The sequence below is a fragment of the Neofelis nebulosa genome, chromosome 6 (assembly GCF_028018385.1).
Source record: "Neofelis nebulosa isolate mNeoNeb1 chromosome 6, mNeoNeb1.pri, whole genome shotgun sequence".
Taxonomy (NCBI): domain Eukaryota; kingdom Metazoa; phylum Chordata; class Mammalia; order Carnivora; family Felidae; genus Neofelis; species Neofelis nebulosa.
This window is the reverse complement of record NC_080787.1, coordinates 133,624,717-133,642,274: the sequence shown is the minus strand read 5'-3', so window position 1 is coordinate 133,642,274 and position 17,558 is coordinate 133,624,717. Positions and strand designations below refer to the sequence as shown.

The window sequence follows — 17,558 nt, the reverse complement described above, 5'->3', positions numbered from 1 at the left end:
AATTTTATCTGTCAATTCCACTAGGCAATGGGGTGCCCAGGTATTGGGTAAAGATTATTCTGGATGTGTCTGTAAGAGTGTTTTAGATGAGATTAACATTTGAATCTATAGAATGAGTAAAGCAGATTGCCCACCCTAATATGGGTGGGTGTCATCCAATCTGTTGAAGGCCTGAATGGAACAGCAGGCTGGGTAAGGGAGAATTAGTCCTCTCTAGGCCTATCTTTGAGCTTGGATATCAACTTTTTCCTGCCTTCAGACTTGGCCTCAAACTGGAAGTTATACCATTTGCTTTCCTGCTTTTCAGGCCTTCGGACTCAGACTGGAATTATACCACCAACTTTCCTGGGTCCCCATCTTGCCTACTGCTGATCTTGGAAGTTCTCAGCCTCTGTAATGTTTCATATATATATTTGCATACAGTTCTGTTTCACTGGACAACCCTGACTGATAAAAAACCATAGCAGTAGAGCTGGTAAGAAGTGGGCAGGTTCTGGGTATATTCCCAAAGAGAAGCTGACACGACTGGTTGATTAATTGGGTGCAGGACATGAGAGAGTAAAAGAAGTGAGTTAAGGTTTTTACTCAGAGCAATTAGAAGAAAAGAGGTTCCTTATGCTAACCAGGAAGACTGCTTGAGCAGGAAGTCGTGGGGTGGGGGGAGGAGAGGGGAGATTGCTGGGAACGAAGAGTTACATTTTGGACACTTTAAGTTTGAGTTGTCAAGAAGGCATTTGGATAGATGTGTCTGGGATGATGATATCAATTGGGAAGTCTTCAGTGTATCGGTGGTGTGCAGGTAGAATTTAGATGTCTGCAGTCTGAGCCATGGGGCACTCCAGAGGTCAGGGATCAAGGAGGATGAAGAATCAAAAAAAGGAGAATGAAAAGGCATAATCAGTGATCAGTGATAGGTAGACTAACAAAGAATGGTGCTCCAGAAGCCACGTGAAAGAAAGCAATGTTTCAAGAATGAGCAAACTCTATCAAACACTGCTAAAGTCGGTAAAATTAGGACTGAAAACTGAGCGATGGGCTTGGCCATGTGGAGGTCAATGCACACTTGATAAGAAGGATTTGGGTGGTGTCTGGATTGGGCCCAGAGAGAATAAAAAAAAGAGTAAATGGAGACAGAAAAACGAGGCAAAGGCTAGAAGGAAATATAAGGTCAAGAGGGAGATTTTTATTTTTAATTAGAAGATAAACCTGTTTGTATGCTCATGGACATAAACCAAAAAAGAAGGAACAAGTGATGATGCGGGAGAGAAAAGATCATTACTGAAGCAATGTTCTTGAGCAGATGAGCAACGATGGAATCCAATGCACATGCAATGTTGGGTTAAATTGGAGAAGATAGAATTTTTTTCTGATTGCAGGAGGAGAGGCAGAATATATGGGCACAGGTGCTGGTGAATGTGGAGGCAGGAATATGTTTTCTCAGTGAAGAGGCAAAGTTATTGGTGGAGAGTGAGGAGTAGAGATGGAAGTTTGAGAAGAGGGTGGTCAGCTTGAAACATCATCCAGGGGTTGTGAGAGAGTAAATGAACTTTGAAAATATAGTCAGATTGCTGGATAACAATAGGGTCCATTTGAAGTCACAGATCATGGATATAAAGGGAGACCAGTCAGAATAGTTACGTGTTCTGACCAGTCTCATTTGCCTACTTGGGTACAAATAATGCTAGGCAGAGGTCTAGATACAAGCAGAGTTTAGTGTTGGCCAGCTGAATATGATGGAGGAGAGAGGACAAGAGCATGGAGCATCTATGCAAGAGAATAATTATAAGGAAGGACCGTTGCATTTAAACCAAGGAGGGAGAGAAGAGAGGACATGAATGATGGTGTTGAGGCAAAGTGGAAAGGTGTTAGGTTAATGGATTGGATGCTCCAGGGTGTCAAGAAGTTGTGCAGTGACGGGGTTAGAAAGATTCAGTTGGAAAAATGCAAGTTGGTTATGAGGGAGTGGCATCTTTGAGACTTAGATTATGAAGGGATGAAGATATTGGTAATGACAGAGTCTAGACTGACCTGGCTTTTCTGCAGCTGATGTGCCTACCTCCTTCTAGGCTTCCAGGTAGGTCTCCTATGTTTTATACATTTTTTTCTGGAAAGGTTGGCTCTCACCTCCAGTCTGAACTATGAATATGGATGAGGACTCTAGGGTAAATCCAGATAAAGCAGGGAAAGCACTTGGAGAAAGGCACAGCTGCCTCATGATGCCTTGTCCTCTGTATACACTATCTCATACCCTACTGCCATCCCAAATTTGAAGTGCTCATAAACCCATTGAATCTCAGGATTGGAAGGACATCTAGCCCCGCTACCCCCTCAGATGCAACTCCTCCATAGCCCTCAGCTAAATAAACATTTTTTTTATCCCCACACCATGTACCTATCACCAGCCACCGTTTCTCTTTGCCACACTAGTTTGTAAACTCCTTGAGGACATATGTTTCACCTGTCTTTTTGTGTGTGTGATAAAATATATGTGACTTAAAATTTACTATTGTAACCATTTGAAAGTGCAAAGTTCAGTTGCATGGGTACATTCACACTGTTGTGTGACCGTCACCATCCATTTCCAGAAAATTTTATCTACCTGAACTGACAACTCTGCGCCCGTTAAACACTAATTCTCCATCCCCCCCTCTCCACAGCCCCTGGCAACCATCATTCTACCTACTGTGTGTATCATTTTGACTACTCTAGATACATCACATAAGTGAAATGGCACAATCTTTGTTCCTTTGTAACTAGCTGGCTTGTTTCACTCAGCATAATGGTCAGGATTTATCTACGTTACAACATGTGTCAGAATCTTTTTCCTTTTTCTAAAAAAAATATTTATTTATTTTAAGGGGGGAGGTGCAGAGAGAGAGAGAGAGAGAGAGAGAATCCCAAGCAGGCTCCATCCTGTCAGCGCAGAGCCAAATGCAGGGTTCAATCTCACAAACCGTGAGATCATGACCTGAGCTGAAGTCAAGAGTCAGATCTTAACCGACTGAGCCACCCAGGTGACCCAAATCTTTTTCCTTTTAAAGGCTGAATGCTATTTCTTTTTCAGTCTTTTATTTCATTTTTCTGGAGTCCATACCCAGAAGTGGAGTTGCTGGATCATGTCATTCTCTGTGTAATTTTTTGCGCTATCCTCACACCATTTTTCACAGGAGCTACACTAGTTTACATTCATAACCAGCAATGCACAAGGGTTCTGATTTCTCCATCTCCTTGCCAACACTTGTTATCTTCTTAAACCTATCTTTGATTTCCTCCCTATGGAAATTCCTCTCTATGCTGCTAGGCACATGATGGTGTATGAGTAAATGAACAGCTGTTGTTAGCCCTGTCAAAAAAGGAAATGAGGTTAAATGAATCAGCAAGCCCCATCTTGCACATCTTGTTCTAGATCTTCACTGTCCATTATTGTAGCCACATGTAGCTATTTAAATTTAAATTAATTAAGATGAAGCAAAATTTCAAATTCAGTTCCTTAGTCTCAGTGCCATTTTCAGTGCATAAGAGCCACCGTAACTAATGGTTATTAGTGCCCACTGCATTGGACTGTGCAGAGTAGAAAATTAGCATGATTGCAGATGGTTCTTTGGTTACTATATTGAGCGGTGCTTTCCAGATCCTGCTAGCACCCTGTGCTTTGTCTCACAATTCATATTTGGATCAGCTTTTCCAGAATTGGACACCTTAAAATTTAAGATAAAGGTCTTTCTTTTGGGAGGGAGGGACTATGCTGCCTAAGAAGTCTGTGGCCCCTTACTACGTAAATGGCTGCTATGCAAAGTCTCAAATTTTTATGTTTTAATATTATATTTGGACTTTCAGTGATCACATGGTTCTGTCCCTCTTGATTATCTTTATGAACACAGATTTACTAAACTATTTAAATCTTTCTCTATGTGATTCAAAACTGTTCTCTACTAAACCATTGGTTTAATAAAATATTCTTAGATTCAGAATGGAGATTATGTCTCCACTTAATACTTTGCCAGTTTATTACTTTTTACCCAAAACTTAACACAATAATTAGAGACTGTCAGTAAATATTTGTTGAAAGATGAGTGAATGAATGACACAAGTGAGCACTGAGCTGAACTTTGGAGCTCAGGGCACTGAGATGACATTTTAGAGGGTGGCACCGAGGCATAATGAGATTTAGGAGATCTAGCACTGTTTGTTTGTTTTTAACAAAACATGGATTTTAAGCTACGGTTTTTTTCTTCCATTGTTCAAAAAGTAGCTTAAAATTTAATTCCTGTAAGGATCTTGTGCAGCGCATGTTTATAAAGCTTCAACTCTTTTATAAGCACTCACCACCAATAAATATAATAACAAGAAAAAATAAATTCTAGATTTTTATAATGTCAACATGTATGCAGGCATCTTCTGTTTGCCCCTTCACATCTACTTTCTACCTCTCACCATCCTACTCTCTACCCTGGGTGGTTGATCTCTATGGGCTATTGCAATAGTTTCCTCTACCCTTTAACTTCTCTTGGGCTTGGCCAATAGGGAGATCTAGCAGGAGAGCAGAAGCAGCCGGATGGGGTCCAGGAATTTATTTGAAACAGAAGGGCTCTCTGTGTTCTCCACAGGTCACTGTTCTAAAGTGGTCTGTTCTACATGATTCCCTCTCCTTCCTGGTTCTGAATATCTCTCCCTACTCGTGATTCTCAGACCTGGGGTATCACATATAGAATACATATAGTTTCCAGTCTGCCTATGCCTTTAAATATTACCTTTCTTTATAAACCTTCATGGAATAATTCTAACTTGAATGTGCCATCTGTTTCCCGATGGGACCCTGGTACAGCATCCTTTATCAGTAGCTAGACCACAGTGTCCAAATCCCTGCTCTGAAAATTTTATACCTACAGTCCTTAGAAAAATATTCCCTGATAATTTTAGCATCTTCTTATATCAGTGCACTGGTTAGCTTTATGAAGAAACCATGTCATATGTCATATAATATAGATTTTTCTCCAGCACACTCAGATTAGAAAAATAGTGATTCATAGGCAAATCTTTTTGCATTTATCTTCTCTACATAAAATATTATTTATGGAAATACATATAAATAAGACTATAAAACAAGTCAGTTAATTTTTAAGATATTAAATATTTTAATATCTAATAAGCTTTAAATTACTTCTTGATATGGGAGAAAATCTATACCTCAGTACTACAAACCAGCCATCATTACTCAATATACACAGCTTACTGGAGTTTCTAACCCCTCCCTCTACACCGAATAATGGTGCCTGCCAAAAATTCATGTTGTAATCCAATCCCCAACGTGATGGTGTTAGGAAGGAGGACCTTGGGAGGTGATTAGGTCATGCGGATGGAGCCCTCAAGAATGAGATTCATGTTCTTATAAAAGTGGTCCCACGGAGCTCTCTTTCCCCTTCCGTCATGTGAGAACACAACAAGTAGATGGCCATCTATGAACCAGGAAGCGGGCTCTCACCAGACACCAAATCTGTTGGCACCTTGATCTTAGACTTCCCAGTCTCCAGAACTGTGACAAATCAATTTCTGCTATTGATAAGCCATAAAGTCTAGAGTATTTTTCCTATATAGCATAAAGCCTACATGGACTAAGATACCCTTTGAAGCTCAGTGTTTAACTGTACAATTACTAGCAGACATCAGCTCATCTAAAAATATGTAAACCCCATAATGCTAATACCTATATTAAAGTTAATTGATACTTATTCATCAGTTGCAGTGTGCCAAGCACTATGCTAACATTTTCATATATTATCTTGTTTAATTTTCATCACAAATTGATGAAGTGTGTACAACCCAACCCCATTTGACAGGGGAAGAATGAGCCTTAAAGTCTCCTGTCCACTGCCACAGCACCAGCAAGCAAAGGACCCTAGATTCAAATCCTGGTGTCCAACACAAAAGTTCATGCTCTTAACCACCAATGAAGAATCCAAGAACAACATCAAAGACCACAGAAGAACTGAAAAATAAGGACTATCCAAAACAAAGGATTTCTCTTATCCTGTTACCTACCCTCAAAGAGCAATGTCTAAATCTATATAAGCTTAGAAAACTTACAAAAAAAATAAAATAATGCAACAGATAACTCATAGAAAAGTAAATTTCTTATTGTCTAGTAAGCTTATTTTTCTGTGCATGGTATATAGGAGGGGTAGAAAATTAGTGGTGAAATTGTACTATTTTGGTATTAGCTAAATCTTATTCCTGCCTACAATTCGTGAAATGACATAGTTGTATTGTTTATTTTAACCCAAATTGCAATTATGTGAAAATTTTCCTCTGATATATTGCTATACTTGCAAGAGGCTTGAAGATGAGCATGTACTGGCTGCTTTATTCATACAAATAGAACATTCTCTGTGAAAGAGAAGGGACTAAAAAATACTAGGTGTAGATATAGTGTAATTGATCTGCTTAATGACACTAAATGGTTTTTTTCTCAACTGTGATTTTGCATAACAAGTTACAAAACTATTTTAAGATGAGACTGTTACTCAATACTCACTTCTGGTAAACCCCTTTTTACACCATCCTCCTGTCCTGAGGAACTGATAAAAGTGAAACAGAAAAGCATAAACAGAATGTAGCAAATGAGCCATGCCTTTTATAGGTAATAGTTTAGTCGTAAGCCTTTAAATATTGATTTTTGAATTTGAATAATTAAATTTGTTCTCAACAAGCATGATTCTCACAAATAGACTAAACATTTTTATAATCCACATTTTGTTCATCTAGATGAATTTGTACCATCCATTTAGAAACTATGTATGTCTACACCAAAAAGCCTTACTTTGGGGCTGAGACATGGTTTTCTTCTCTTTTTCTTCATCCATTTCATCCTCTTCTTGCAGCTCGCGACTTTGTTTGACTTTTCCCTTCAACACACTCTTCAGGTAGACTGAGTCCTTCCTCAAAGATGCTTTATAGTTTCTGTGAGTGCACGGACCACAGCCAGCATCCTTCCGTGACCCTAAAGAAAATTTAAAAGTACAATCTTGGCACCACAAAAAAACAAACATGTTTCAAATGATGAAGATGTCTTAAAGATGAACATACCAAAAGTGACACTGTGGAAACAGATCAAAGTCTCAGGTGTAAATTCACAGATTCAGTGGACAGACTTCTTGCAGGTATCTCCTCTTGGGATGGTGATCTTGTTGACGAGAACTTGGGGAAGCTGATAGATGTTCCTCTCAGTCCGCAGTTCCTTACCTTACTTATGTGCCCCGAGCGTGAGTAGGAATCTTTGGTAGGAGCTGACATGGCCTTGCATCACTAACTCTCAGTGTTGAAAGCAGGCCACTCGAGCTGATTTCTTTAAACCCTATTTTCTACAAGTTGGTGATGGACAAAGTTGAATTATGAAACAGGAAGAATTGCCACAATTCTACATCCCTAGTCACAAAGAAACATTTACAAAACATTTAATGCCCTCATGCCAATAGGAATCCATAACTGATTACAATGCAAATGTGAGTGCTGCATATAATCTATTCATGCCCTATTTCTTTCAGGGCCCCGGGACATCATCTCTCCAACTTCAGTAGTGAGTAGACCCCCTTTCAAGGAAAAAGAATATATGATACCCAGTGTTGACAAATTACCTGAATATGACATATATTCAAGTATATGTAACTTACATAAACATGGTATAAATTCCTTATGGTTACAGCCTCATTAGGAAACTGTAAAATTTAAGCAAATCATATGCAGAATTTAAGAAACAAATGAACAAAGGACAAAAAAGAGAGAGACAAACCAAGAAAGAAACTCTTAACTATAGAGAACACACTGATGGTTACCAGAGGTGGGGGTGGGGGGGGAGGATAGTTGAAATAGGTGAAGGGGATTAAGAGTACACTTACCATGATGGGCCCTGAGTAATATATAACATTGTTGAATCACTATACTATAGTGCACCTGAAACTAATAGAACACTGTATGTTAACTATACTGGAATTCAAATTAAAAACTTTAAAAACTTGAGCAAATCTACATATTAAAAGTATAAACTTAATATTAAAATAAGCAGCATTGATTTATGTTGTTTTGATGAAGCAAAAAAGTTATATTCTCTTAACAAATTTCAATTATATAAATTTAGTGTTATCAATTATAGTCACAATGTTTTACATTAAATCTTCAAGCCTTCTGCATCTCATAGCTGAAAGCTTGTGCTTTTTTACCAACCTCTCCCTATTTCTCTCAACCCCCAGCCCTTGGCAACCACGATTCTACTTTCTCTTTCTACTCTTTCTATGAGTTTGACTTTTTTTTTTTTTTTTTTTTTTTAAGTTTCCATATATAAGTGGTACCATGAAGTATTTGCCTTTCTCTGTCTGGCTTATTTAATTTGCATAATGTTCACAAGGTCCATCCACATTGTTGCAAATGGTAACATTTCCTTCTTTTTCATGGCCCAATAATATCCCATTGTATCTATATAACACATCTTCTTTCCCCATTCATCCGTTGATAGGCACTTTGGTTGTTTCTAACATTTATTTATTTTTGAGACAGAGAGTGCGAGAGGGAGAGGGAGAGGGGCAGAGAGAGAAGGAGACAGAATCCGAAGCAGACTCCAGGCTCCGAGCTGTCAGCACAGAGCTGGACACAGGGCTCAAACCTACAAACTGTGAGATCATGACCTGAGCCAAAGTCGCTGAGCCAAAGTCGTATGCTTAACCGACTGAGCCACATAGGTGTCGCTTAGTTGTTTCTATAGCTTGGCCACTGTGAATAATGCTGCAAGGAACATGGGAGTGCAGATATCTCTTCATTATTCCATTTTCATTTCCTTTGGATTTATACCCAGAAGTGGAATTGCTAGATCATATGGTAGTTCTATTTTCAATTTTTTGAAGAATTTTCATACTATTTTCCATAGAGGGTGCACCAACTTACATTCCCACCAACAATGCACTAGGGGTCCCCTTTTTGCATATCCTTTTCAACTTGTTATCTCTTATCTTTTTGATGGTAGCCACTCTAACAGGTGTAAGGTGATATCTCGTACTTTTGATTTGTATTTCCCTGATAATTAGTGATGTTGAACACCTTTTCATATGTTGGTCATTTGTATATCTTCTTTGGAGAAATGTCTGTTCAGTACCTCTGCCCATTTTTAGAATATTTTGTTTTGTTTTGTTTTGTTTTTGATATTGAGTTGTATGAGTCATTTATATGTTTTGGATATTAACCCCTTATAATATATATGATTTGTAAATATGTTCTCCCATTTGGTAGGTTGCCTTTTTATTTTGTTGATAATTTCCTGTGCAAAATCTTTTTATTTGATGTCATTTCACTTGTTTATTTTTGCTTTTATTATGTTTGCTTTTGGTGTCAAATCCAAAAAAAAAAAAAAATCATTGCCAAGAGTGATGTCAAGGAGCTTATCCCCTATGTTTTCTTCTAAGGAGTTTTATGGTTTCAGGTCTCTCATTCAAGTACTTTGACTTGGTTTTGTGTATGATGTAAGATAGAGGAGAGTTTCATTCTTTTACATTTGGTTGTCCAGTTTCTCCAACACCATGTATGGAAGAGACTAGCCTTTTTCCATTGTATATTCTTGGCTCTTTTATGGAAAATTAGTTGACCGCATATGCATGGGTTTATTTCTGGGCTCTCTATTATGTTGTATTGATTTATGTGTCTCTATTTATGCCAATATCATACTATTTCTGTGAAAAATGCCACTGGAATTTTGGTTGTATTGAATCCCTATCAAACTGCTTCCGGTAGTATGGATATTTTAACAATATTAATTTTTCTAATCCATGAACACATATTATCTTTCCATTTATTTTTGTCTTCTTCAATTTCTTTCATCAATGTCTTATAGTTCTCAGTGTACAGATCTTTCTCCTCATTGATTAAGTTTATTCCTCAAAAATCACTCATTTTGATGTAATTGTAAGTGGATTGTTTACTTAATTTCTCTTACTGGCAGTTCATTGTCAAGGTGTAGGAACGCAACAGATTTTTGTGTATTGATTTTGTAATCTTCAACTTTACTGAATTTTTTAATTAGCTCTAACAATTTTTGGTGGAGTTTTTAGGATTTTCTATGTATTATATGTAATCTGCAAGTAGAAAAAGTTTTATTTCTACCTTTCGATTTGGATGGCTTTTATTTCTTTTTCCCACCTAATTGTGGCTAAAGCTTCTAGTACCATGTTGAATAAAAGTGACAAGAGTAGGCATCCTTGTCTTGTTCCTGATCTTATAAGAAAAGCTTTCAGCGGGGCGCCTGGGTGGCGCAGTCGGTTAAGCGTCCGACTTCAGCCAGGTCACGATCTCGCGGTCCATGAGTTCGAGCCCCGCGTCAGGCTCTGGGCTGATGGCTCAGAGCCTGGAGCCTGTTTCCGATTCTGTGTCTCCCTCTCTCTCTGCCCCTCCCCCGTTCATGCTCTGTCTCTCTCTGTCCCCAAAATAAATAAAAAACGTTGAAAAAAAAAAAGAAAAGCTTTCAGCTTTACACCATTGAGCCTGATGACAACTATGGGCTTGTCACATGTAGCCTTTATTATGTTAAGGTATGTTCACTCTGTACTCAGGTTGTTACGAGATTTTATCATGAATCAATGTTAAACCTTGTCAAACGCTTTTTCTGCATCTATTGAGGTGATTGTAAAATTTTTATCCTTCACTTTGTTAATGTGGTGTATCATGTTGATTAATTTGGAGATGTTTTATCATTCTTGCATCCCTGAAATAAATTCCACTTGATCATGGTATGCCATCTTTTTTATATATTGTTGAATTCAGTTTGCTAATATTTTGAGGATTTTTCATCTACGTTCATCAGTATGGCCTGTAATTTTTTTTTTCTTGTAGTTGTCCTTAATTGGATGTGGTATCAGGGTAATGCCAACTTTGTAAAATGGTTTGGAAGTGTTCTGTGCTCTTCTATTTTTTTTTTTTTTTGGAATAGTTTGAAAAGGATTGATACTCAGTTTTATTATTTTTTTAATTACTCAGTTTTATTTTTTTTATTTTTTTTTTAATGTTTATTTATTTTTGAGACAGAGAGAGACAGAGTATGAACAGGGGAGGGGCAGAAAGAGAGGGAGACACAGAATCCGAAATGGGCTCCAGGCTCCGAGCTGTCAGCACAGAGCCTGATGCGGGGCTCGAACTCACAGACTGTGAGATCATGACCTGAGCCGAAGTGGGACACCCAACCGACTGAGCCACCCAGGTGCCCCTGATACTCAGTTTTAAAATATTTGGTAATTCATCAGTGAAGTCACTTGGTCCTAGACTTTTGTTTGTTGGGAGGGCTTTTATTACTGATTTAATCACCTTATTTGTAATGGGTCTATTCAGATTTTGTATTTCTTCATGACTTAGGCTTAGGAGGTTGTGCGTTTCTAGGAAATTTCTTTTTCTTCTAGGTTGGCAATTTGTTAGCATATAATTATTCATCTTAGTTTCTCATGATCCTTTGTATTTCTGTGGTATAAGTTATAATGTCTCTTTCATTTCTAACTTTGAGTCTTCTCTGTCTTTTTTTCTTGGTAATCCTAGATAAAGTTTTATCAATTTTGTTTGCTTTTTCCAAAAAAACCCTCCCCTTAGTTTCATTGATCTTTTTAATTCTCTTTATAGTCTCTACTTCCTTTATTTCCACTCTCATCTTTGTTATTTCTCTCCTTCTGCTAACTTTATGTTTAGTTTATTATTCTTTTCTTATTTCTTGAAGTGTAAAGTTGTTTATTTAAGTGGTTTTTTTTTTTTCATTATGTAGGCATTTGTTGCTATGGACTTCCCTCTTACAGCTGCTTTTCCTCCATTAGTTTTGGTAGGTAGTGCTTCCATATTTTTTTGTCTCATGAATTTTTAATTCTCTTTTGATTTCTTCTTTTTTTAAAAAAATTTTAATGTGTATTTATTTTGAGAGAGAGAGAAAGAGAGAGACAGTGCACAGGTGGGGAGGGGCAGAGAGAGAGGAAGACACAGAATCTGAAGCAAGCTCCAGGCTCTGAGCTGTCAGCACAGAGCGCAATGTGGGGCTCGTACCCACGATCTGTGAGAAAATGACCTGAGCCGAAGTCGGCCACTTAACCGACTGAGCCACCCAGATGCCCCTGATTTCTTTTTTTTTTTTTTTTTAATTTTTTTTCAACGTTTTTTATTTATTTTTGGGACAGAGAGAGACAGAGCATGAATAGGGGAGGGGCAGAGAGAGGGAGACACAGAATCGGAAACAGGCTCCAGGCTCCGAGCCATCAGCCCAGAGCCTGACACGGGACTCGAACTCACGGACCGCGAGATCGTGACCTGGCTGAAGTCGGACGCTTAACCGACTGCGCCACCCAGGCGCCCCTCTTTTTAAATACATTGGTTTTTCAGTAGCATGTTGTTTACTCACCATGTATTTGTGAATTTTTCAGTTTTCTTCTTGCAACTGATTTCTAGTTTTATACCATTATGTTCGGAAAAGTTGCTTGATATGATTTCTATCTTTTTAAATTTATTAAGAGATGCTTTGTGGTCTAACATATGATGTATCCTGGAGAACATTACATGTGCGCTTGAGAAAATGTGTATTCTGCTGTTGGGTGGAATGTTCTGCAAATGTCTGTTAAGTCCATCTGTTACAGTGCATAGTGTAAGTCTAATGTTTCCTTATTGATTTTCTGTGTGAATGATCTATCCATTGTTGAAAGTGTCAAAACAAGCTCTACCTTTCATTTATAGTCATCTGGAAGAGAAAAATACATAAATTAATAAACACAATATAAAGTTCCATTTCAATTGGAAATAAATGTTTCAAAATAGTTGTGTTTAATATTGCCTATTTTACTGTTGCTACTGCCATAGAGAATCAAGGTACTAATCAAGTAGAGTGAAAAAAAGATGTGTTGATAGAAACTGCTTTTAAATTCTGCTTCTGTCACCCCATTTTCATCCTTTGACAACTCCTCCTTGCAGGCCCACCATCTTGTCTCAGTCTAGGTCTTACTTGTGTCTTAATTTGACACTGGATGTAGGGAGGAAAAAAATCTCCCCTGAGAAATGTATCAAGTTGGATTTGGCATCAGGGCAATGCCAACTTTGTAAAATGGTTCGGAAGTCTGAATTCATATTACCTGTGTGGGACAAAGAGCCTCAAGCAGATATTCATTTATAGGGAATGGATTGATTATGCCACTAGATGACCAGCTAAAACAAAGGCACATCCTCTCTGAAAATACTAAACTCTCCATATTGACAGTAACTGTAACTATACCAACAGTCAAAAGATGCATCCTGACTTCAGAAATGCCAACATGTGAAAAAAATGTGAATTGTAGACTATTTTGTATATGCAAGTTATTACAAATTAATGAGATGACTCATGCAAAAAGCTTAGAACTGTGCCTTGAATGTAGTAAGCTACTATAATTATCATCATCATCATCATCATCATCACTTCCCAGCTTTATTTGTAATAACCACAAATTTTCATCATGATAAATCAGACAGACTCACCTTTCTCCAAGCACTCATTTCTTCTTTTATTTCTGTGGTTCGTGCAGGATGCAATGAGAAAGTACTTTGCTTAGTGTAAAATAATGAACATTATCATTATCATCATCATCATGCTATCCCCAACATAGCTGCATACCTTTCTTTATAGGATTTCCTATTCTGTAAAACCAAAGAGTTGGACTCCATAATTTTTAAAATTTTTTGTTATGGCAAATGTTGGGCCTATACAAAAGTCTTTAGAATAGTTAATTCCTAAGCAAAAGTATTTATTAACTCATGGTCAGTATATTCCCTCATATTTATGCCTTCTACCCTAGACTATTCCCAGGCATCATATTCTTTTAGGACAGATAATTTCTGTGTACCTTTCTAACTCTACAAGTTTATAGTAAATCCAGAAATTCATGGAACCCCACTGTAAGTCTTGGTTATTAACAGTCATTTTTCTACTCCTGCCCAAGCTGAGTAAAATGAGTCTAGATACTGCTCTACTATTTGGTTAATACTTATACATTGACTTATGCTTCCAAACATGATAGAGTAACAGGGACCAGATTTAACCTCCCAACTGAAGAACAACAGCAAAGACAAAATATATAAACACCAATTTTCAAGATATTAAACATCAAATAATGAAGGACTGTGATCCCCAAGATATGGAAAACATGGAAAGTAAGCCCCACTTGTCCCAGCTTGCTGCTTTGGGAGAGTTTCTAGCACATGGCATGGAGAAGAAGCCAGGCAGATTCCCTGAGTTGAGATGAAGCTGAATCCAGGGAAATGAAGGTGACTAAAGTTCATAGGATAGAATACTGGAGATAGAGAGATGACTAGAGAGAGATGCGAGCAGATTTGCACAAGATCCCCCCTGAGTATTCAGCAGAGCATTTATCAGTTAATGCATGTCAGAAAACTACCTGGGGCTGGGGGCAAAACCAACTAAAAGGATTGGAGGAAGCAGTAACTACTGTCTACACACAGCCAGAAATGGTGCCTGTTCTCACAAACCAGACTGGAAAACCTCATAATTTACTGGAAGGAGTGGTCAGAAAATTTTTCTCTCAGTGGCATCAAACTGTCTCCAAGTAATTTAACATAGCGAAGTTCAAGAACACTTATGGGAATTCAACAATACCTAGCACCCAACAAGGTATAATGCATAATATACAGCATCTAATTAAAAATTACCAGACATAGTAATTTATCTGTTCTCTTTTTTTTTATTTTTTTTAATGTTTATTTATTTTTGAGACAGAGAGAGACAGGGCATGAATGGGGTAGGGTCAGAGAGAGAGGGAGACACAGAATCTGAAGCAGGCTCCAGGCTCTGAGCTGTCAGCACTGAGCCCGACATGAGGCTCAAACTCACGGACCATGAGATCATGACCTGAGCCGAAGTCGATGCTTAACCGACTGAGCCACCCAGGCGCCCCATTTATCTGTTCTCTTTAAGAGTAGGAAATCTCAGCACCCACCCCCCCCCAACATACACACATATCACACACACAGTTGGAATTCCCCAAAGGAAAAGAGAGATGGAAGAAGTATTTGAAGAAATGTCCAAAATTCTTCCAGATTTATTGTAACCTATAAACCCATAGATCCAAGAAGCTCCGTGAACCCAAGCACAAGGTACATGAAGTACACCAAAGCATATCATAACTAAATTACACAAAACCAATGATAAAGAGAACATCTTAAAAGCAGCCAGAGGAAAAAAGACACATTATGTAGAGAAGAAAAAAAGATAAAAAGATGAGGAGAACAGCAAATTTCGCATCTGTAATAATATAACAGAGAAATGGTGGAGGACTAAAAGGTAAAAATATTAAAGGAAAATACTGTCAGTCTATCATTTTATACACAATGTATCTTTTACAAATGAAGGTGAAATAAATATTTTCTCAGACATAAAAAACTGAAAGAATTTATTACCAACAGACTATAAAATGTATTACCAGCACACTGTAAGATATATGAAAGGAAGCCCTTCAGGCAACAGGAAAATGATGCTAGATGGAAATATGGACATCTACCAATAAAAAAGGAAGAATACCAGAAATGGTAACTACATAAATAAATACGCAGGGTTTTTTTCTTATTGTTAAATGTCTTTAAAAGATAATTAGCTATTTAAACAAAAATAATAAAAATATAGTGTGGGATTTATAAAATATTCAAATGAAAAATGTATGACAATAATAGAACCTTAAAATAGGCTGATAAACTATTTGTAAAATGATATAATATCCCTTGAAAGTAAACTGTAATAAGTGAATGAGGGATACCATAAACCCCAAAGCAACTAAAATGACAAAATAACGTGCCAGGAAAAGAGAACAAAAATGGAACCATTAAAATGTTTAATTGATCCAAAAAAAAGCAAAAAAAGAGGGAAAAGAGAACAGAGATGGAACCAATAGAAAACAAACAGCAAGATTAGATGTCAATCTAACACAAAATAATCACATTAAATATAAATGGTCTAATCATTCTTAATTAAAAGGCAGAGATGGTCAGATTGGATAAAAAGCAAAGCACAACAATATGCTGCCTACAAGAAAATCTCTTATTAAATATAAAGATTCAAACAGATTGAAAACAAAAGAATAGAAAAAAGATAGCTAACACAAATCAAAAGAAACCAAGAGTATTTCCATTAATGCTAGACAAAACACATTTCAGAGCAGAAATATTAGTAGTGATAAAGAAAGTGATTTCTTAATGATAAAGAGATCAATTAATCAAGAAGAAATAATCTTAAGTTTATGTATCAATATCAGCTTCCAAATGCATGAATTAATAAATTAATAAAATTCCTTTCTATTTAAATAATTTTTAAGTTTTTATATTCATCATCATTTGCATTTTGCCTTTTAAGTTTTAAATTAATAGACTTTATTTTGGGGGCCAGTTTTATATTTACAAGAAATACTGAGCAGAAAGTATAGAGTAACCCCCACCCAGCCCTCCTCTGGCATTAGTGGGTACATTTGTTACAACTGATGAGCCACTATTGATACATTATTAACTAAAGTCTATAGTTTATATTAGGATTCACTGTGTGTTGTACATGCTCTGGAGTGTGTGTGGGGGTGGGGGGAGCATGTGAATGTGTGTGTGATTTTTTTTTTGAATTGAATTTAAATAAACATATCCACATGTCTCATACTAAATAGTTTACTGCTTTAAAAAATTCCTGTGGCCCACTTATTCATCACCCCCTTCCTTCCTGGAAACCACTGATTTTTTTTATGTCTCCACACTCTTGCCTTTTCCAAAATGTCATATAGTTGGAATTGTATAGTATGTAGCCTTTTTAGAATGGCTTCTTTCACTAAGTAATATGCATTCAAGTTTCCAGTGTGTCTTTTTGTAGGTTATAGCTCATTTCTTTTTTGTTGTTGAATAATATACCGTTGTCTGGATATGCTCAGTTTGTTTATCCACTCACCAACCAAAGGGTGGGATTGCCAGACTCTATGATAACAGCATGTTTAGTTTTGTAAGAAACTGTCAAACTGTCTTCCAAAGTGGCTGCATCATTTTGCATTCCCACCGGCAGTGAATGAGATCTTCTGTTTCTCCATATTCTCACCAGCATTTGGTGTTGTTGGTGTTTCGGATACCTATTAGCATAGGTACGTAGTAGTATTTCATCATTATTTTAATTGCTTTTTAGTTTTTAATAGATAGTTTTTATATACAGTTTTTAACATGTTTAATATTTTGAGGTTTTAGTATTTACATTAATTTACATTTTTATAAAAGTAAATTCAAAGTAAAATTTGAATATCATTACTGTACTACATATTGTGAGGTTGAAGAACATATTTTATTCAACAGTTGAACTTCATTTATAATATTAAGATATTTAGATATATGGAATTATGGTATCTATTTGGATGTTTGCCTTGTGGCTGTCCTGTTTGGGGCAGGGGGGTGGTCACAATTTTTGAGAATCATTGAGAGGTTGTAGACAGTCTCAGTAGAAATATGTACGTAAACAAATACAGACAAAATTTTGTGTGCCTTTCAGGGATTCACAGACG

At 37.0% G+C, this 17,558-nt stretch overlaps 1 protein-coding gene across 4 annotated transcripts in view; it reads right to left on the bottom strand.

Annotated features, from left to right (window-relative positions):
* The window catches only part of STX11 (syntaxin 11), a 46,101-nt gene extending 38,759 nt beyond the window's left edge, over positions 1 to 7,342 (bottom strand). Inside the window, exons 1-3 of one of the 4 annotated variants that reach the window (XM_058736188.1) lie at positions 7,084 to 7,331; positions 6,818 to 6,997; positions 6,533 to 6,575 (exon numbers count right to left, since the gene is read on the bottom strand). In XM_058736188.1, the coding sequence (XP_058592171.1) occupies positions 6,533 to 6,575; positions 6,818 to 6,865 (91 nt within the window). In that variant the 5' untranslated portion in view covers positions 6,866 to 6,997; positions 7,084 to 7,331. Of the gene's footprint in view, positions 1 to 2,028; positions 2,172 to 3,203; positions 3,344 to 6,532; positions 6,576 to 6,817; positions 6,998 to 7,083 lie in introns of those variants that run through there. The other 3 variants (XR_009263601.1, XM_058736189.1, XM_058736194.1) reach the window with 3 other exon arrangements.
* Between the last annotated feature and the right edge of the window lie 10,216 nt (positions 7,343 to 17,558).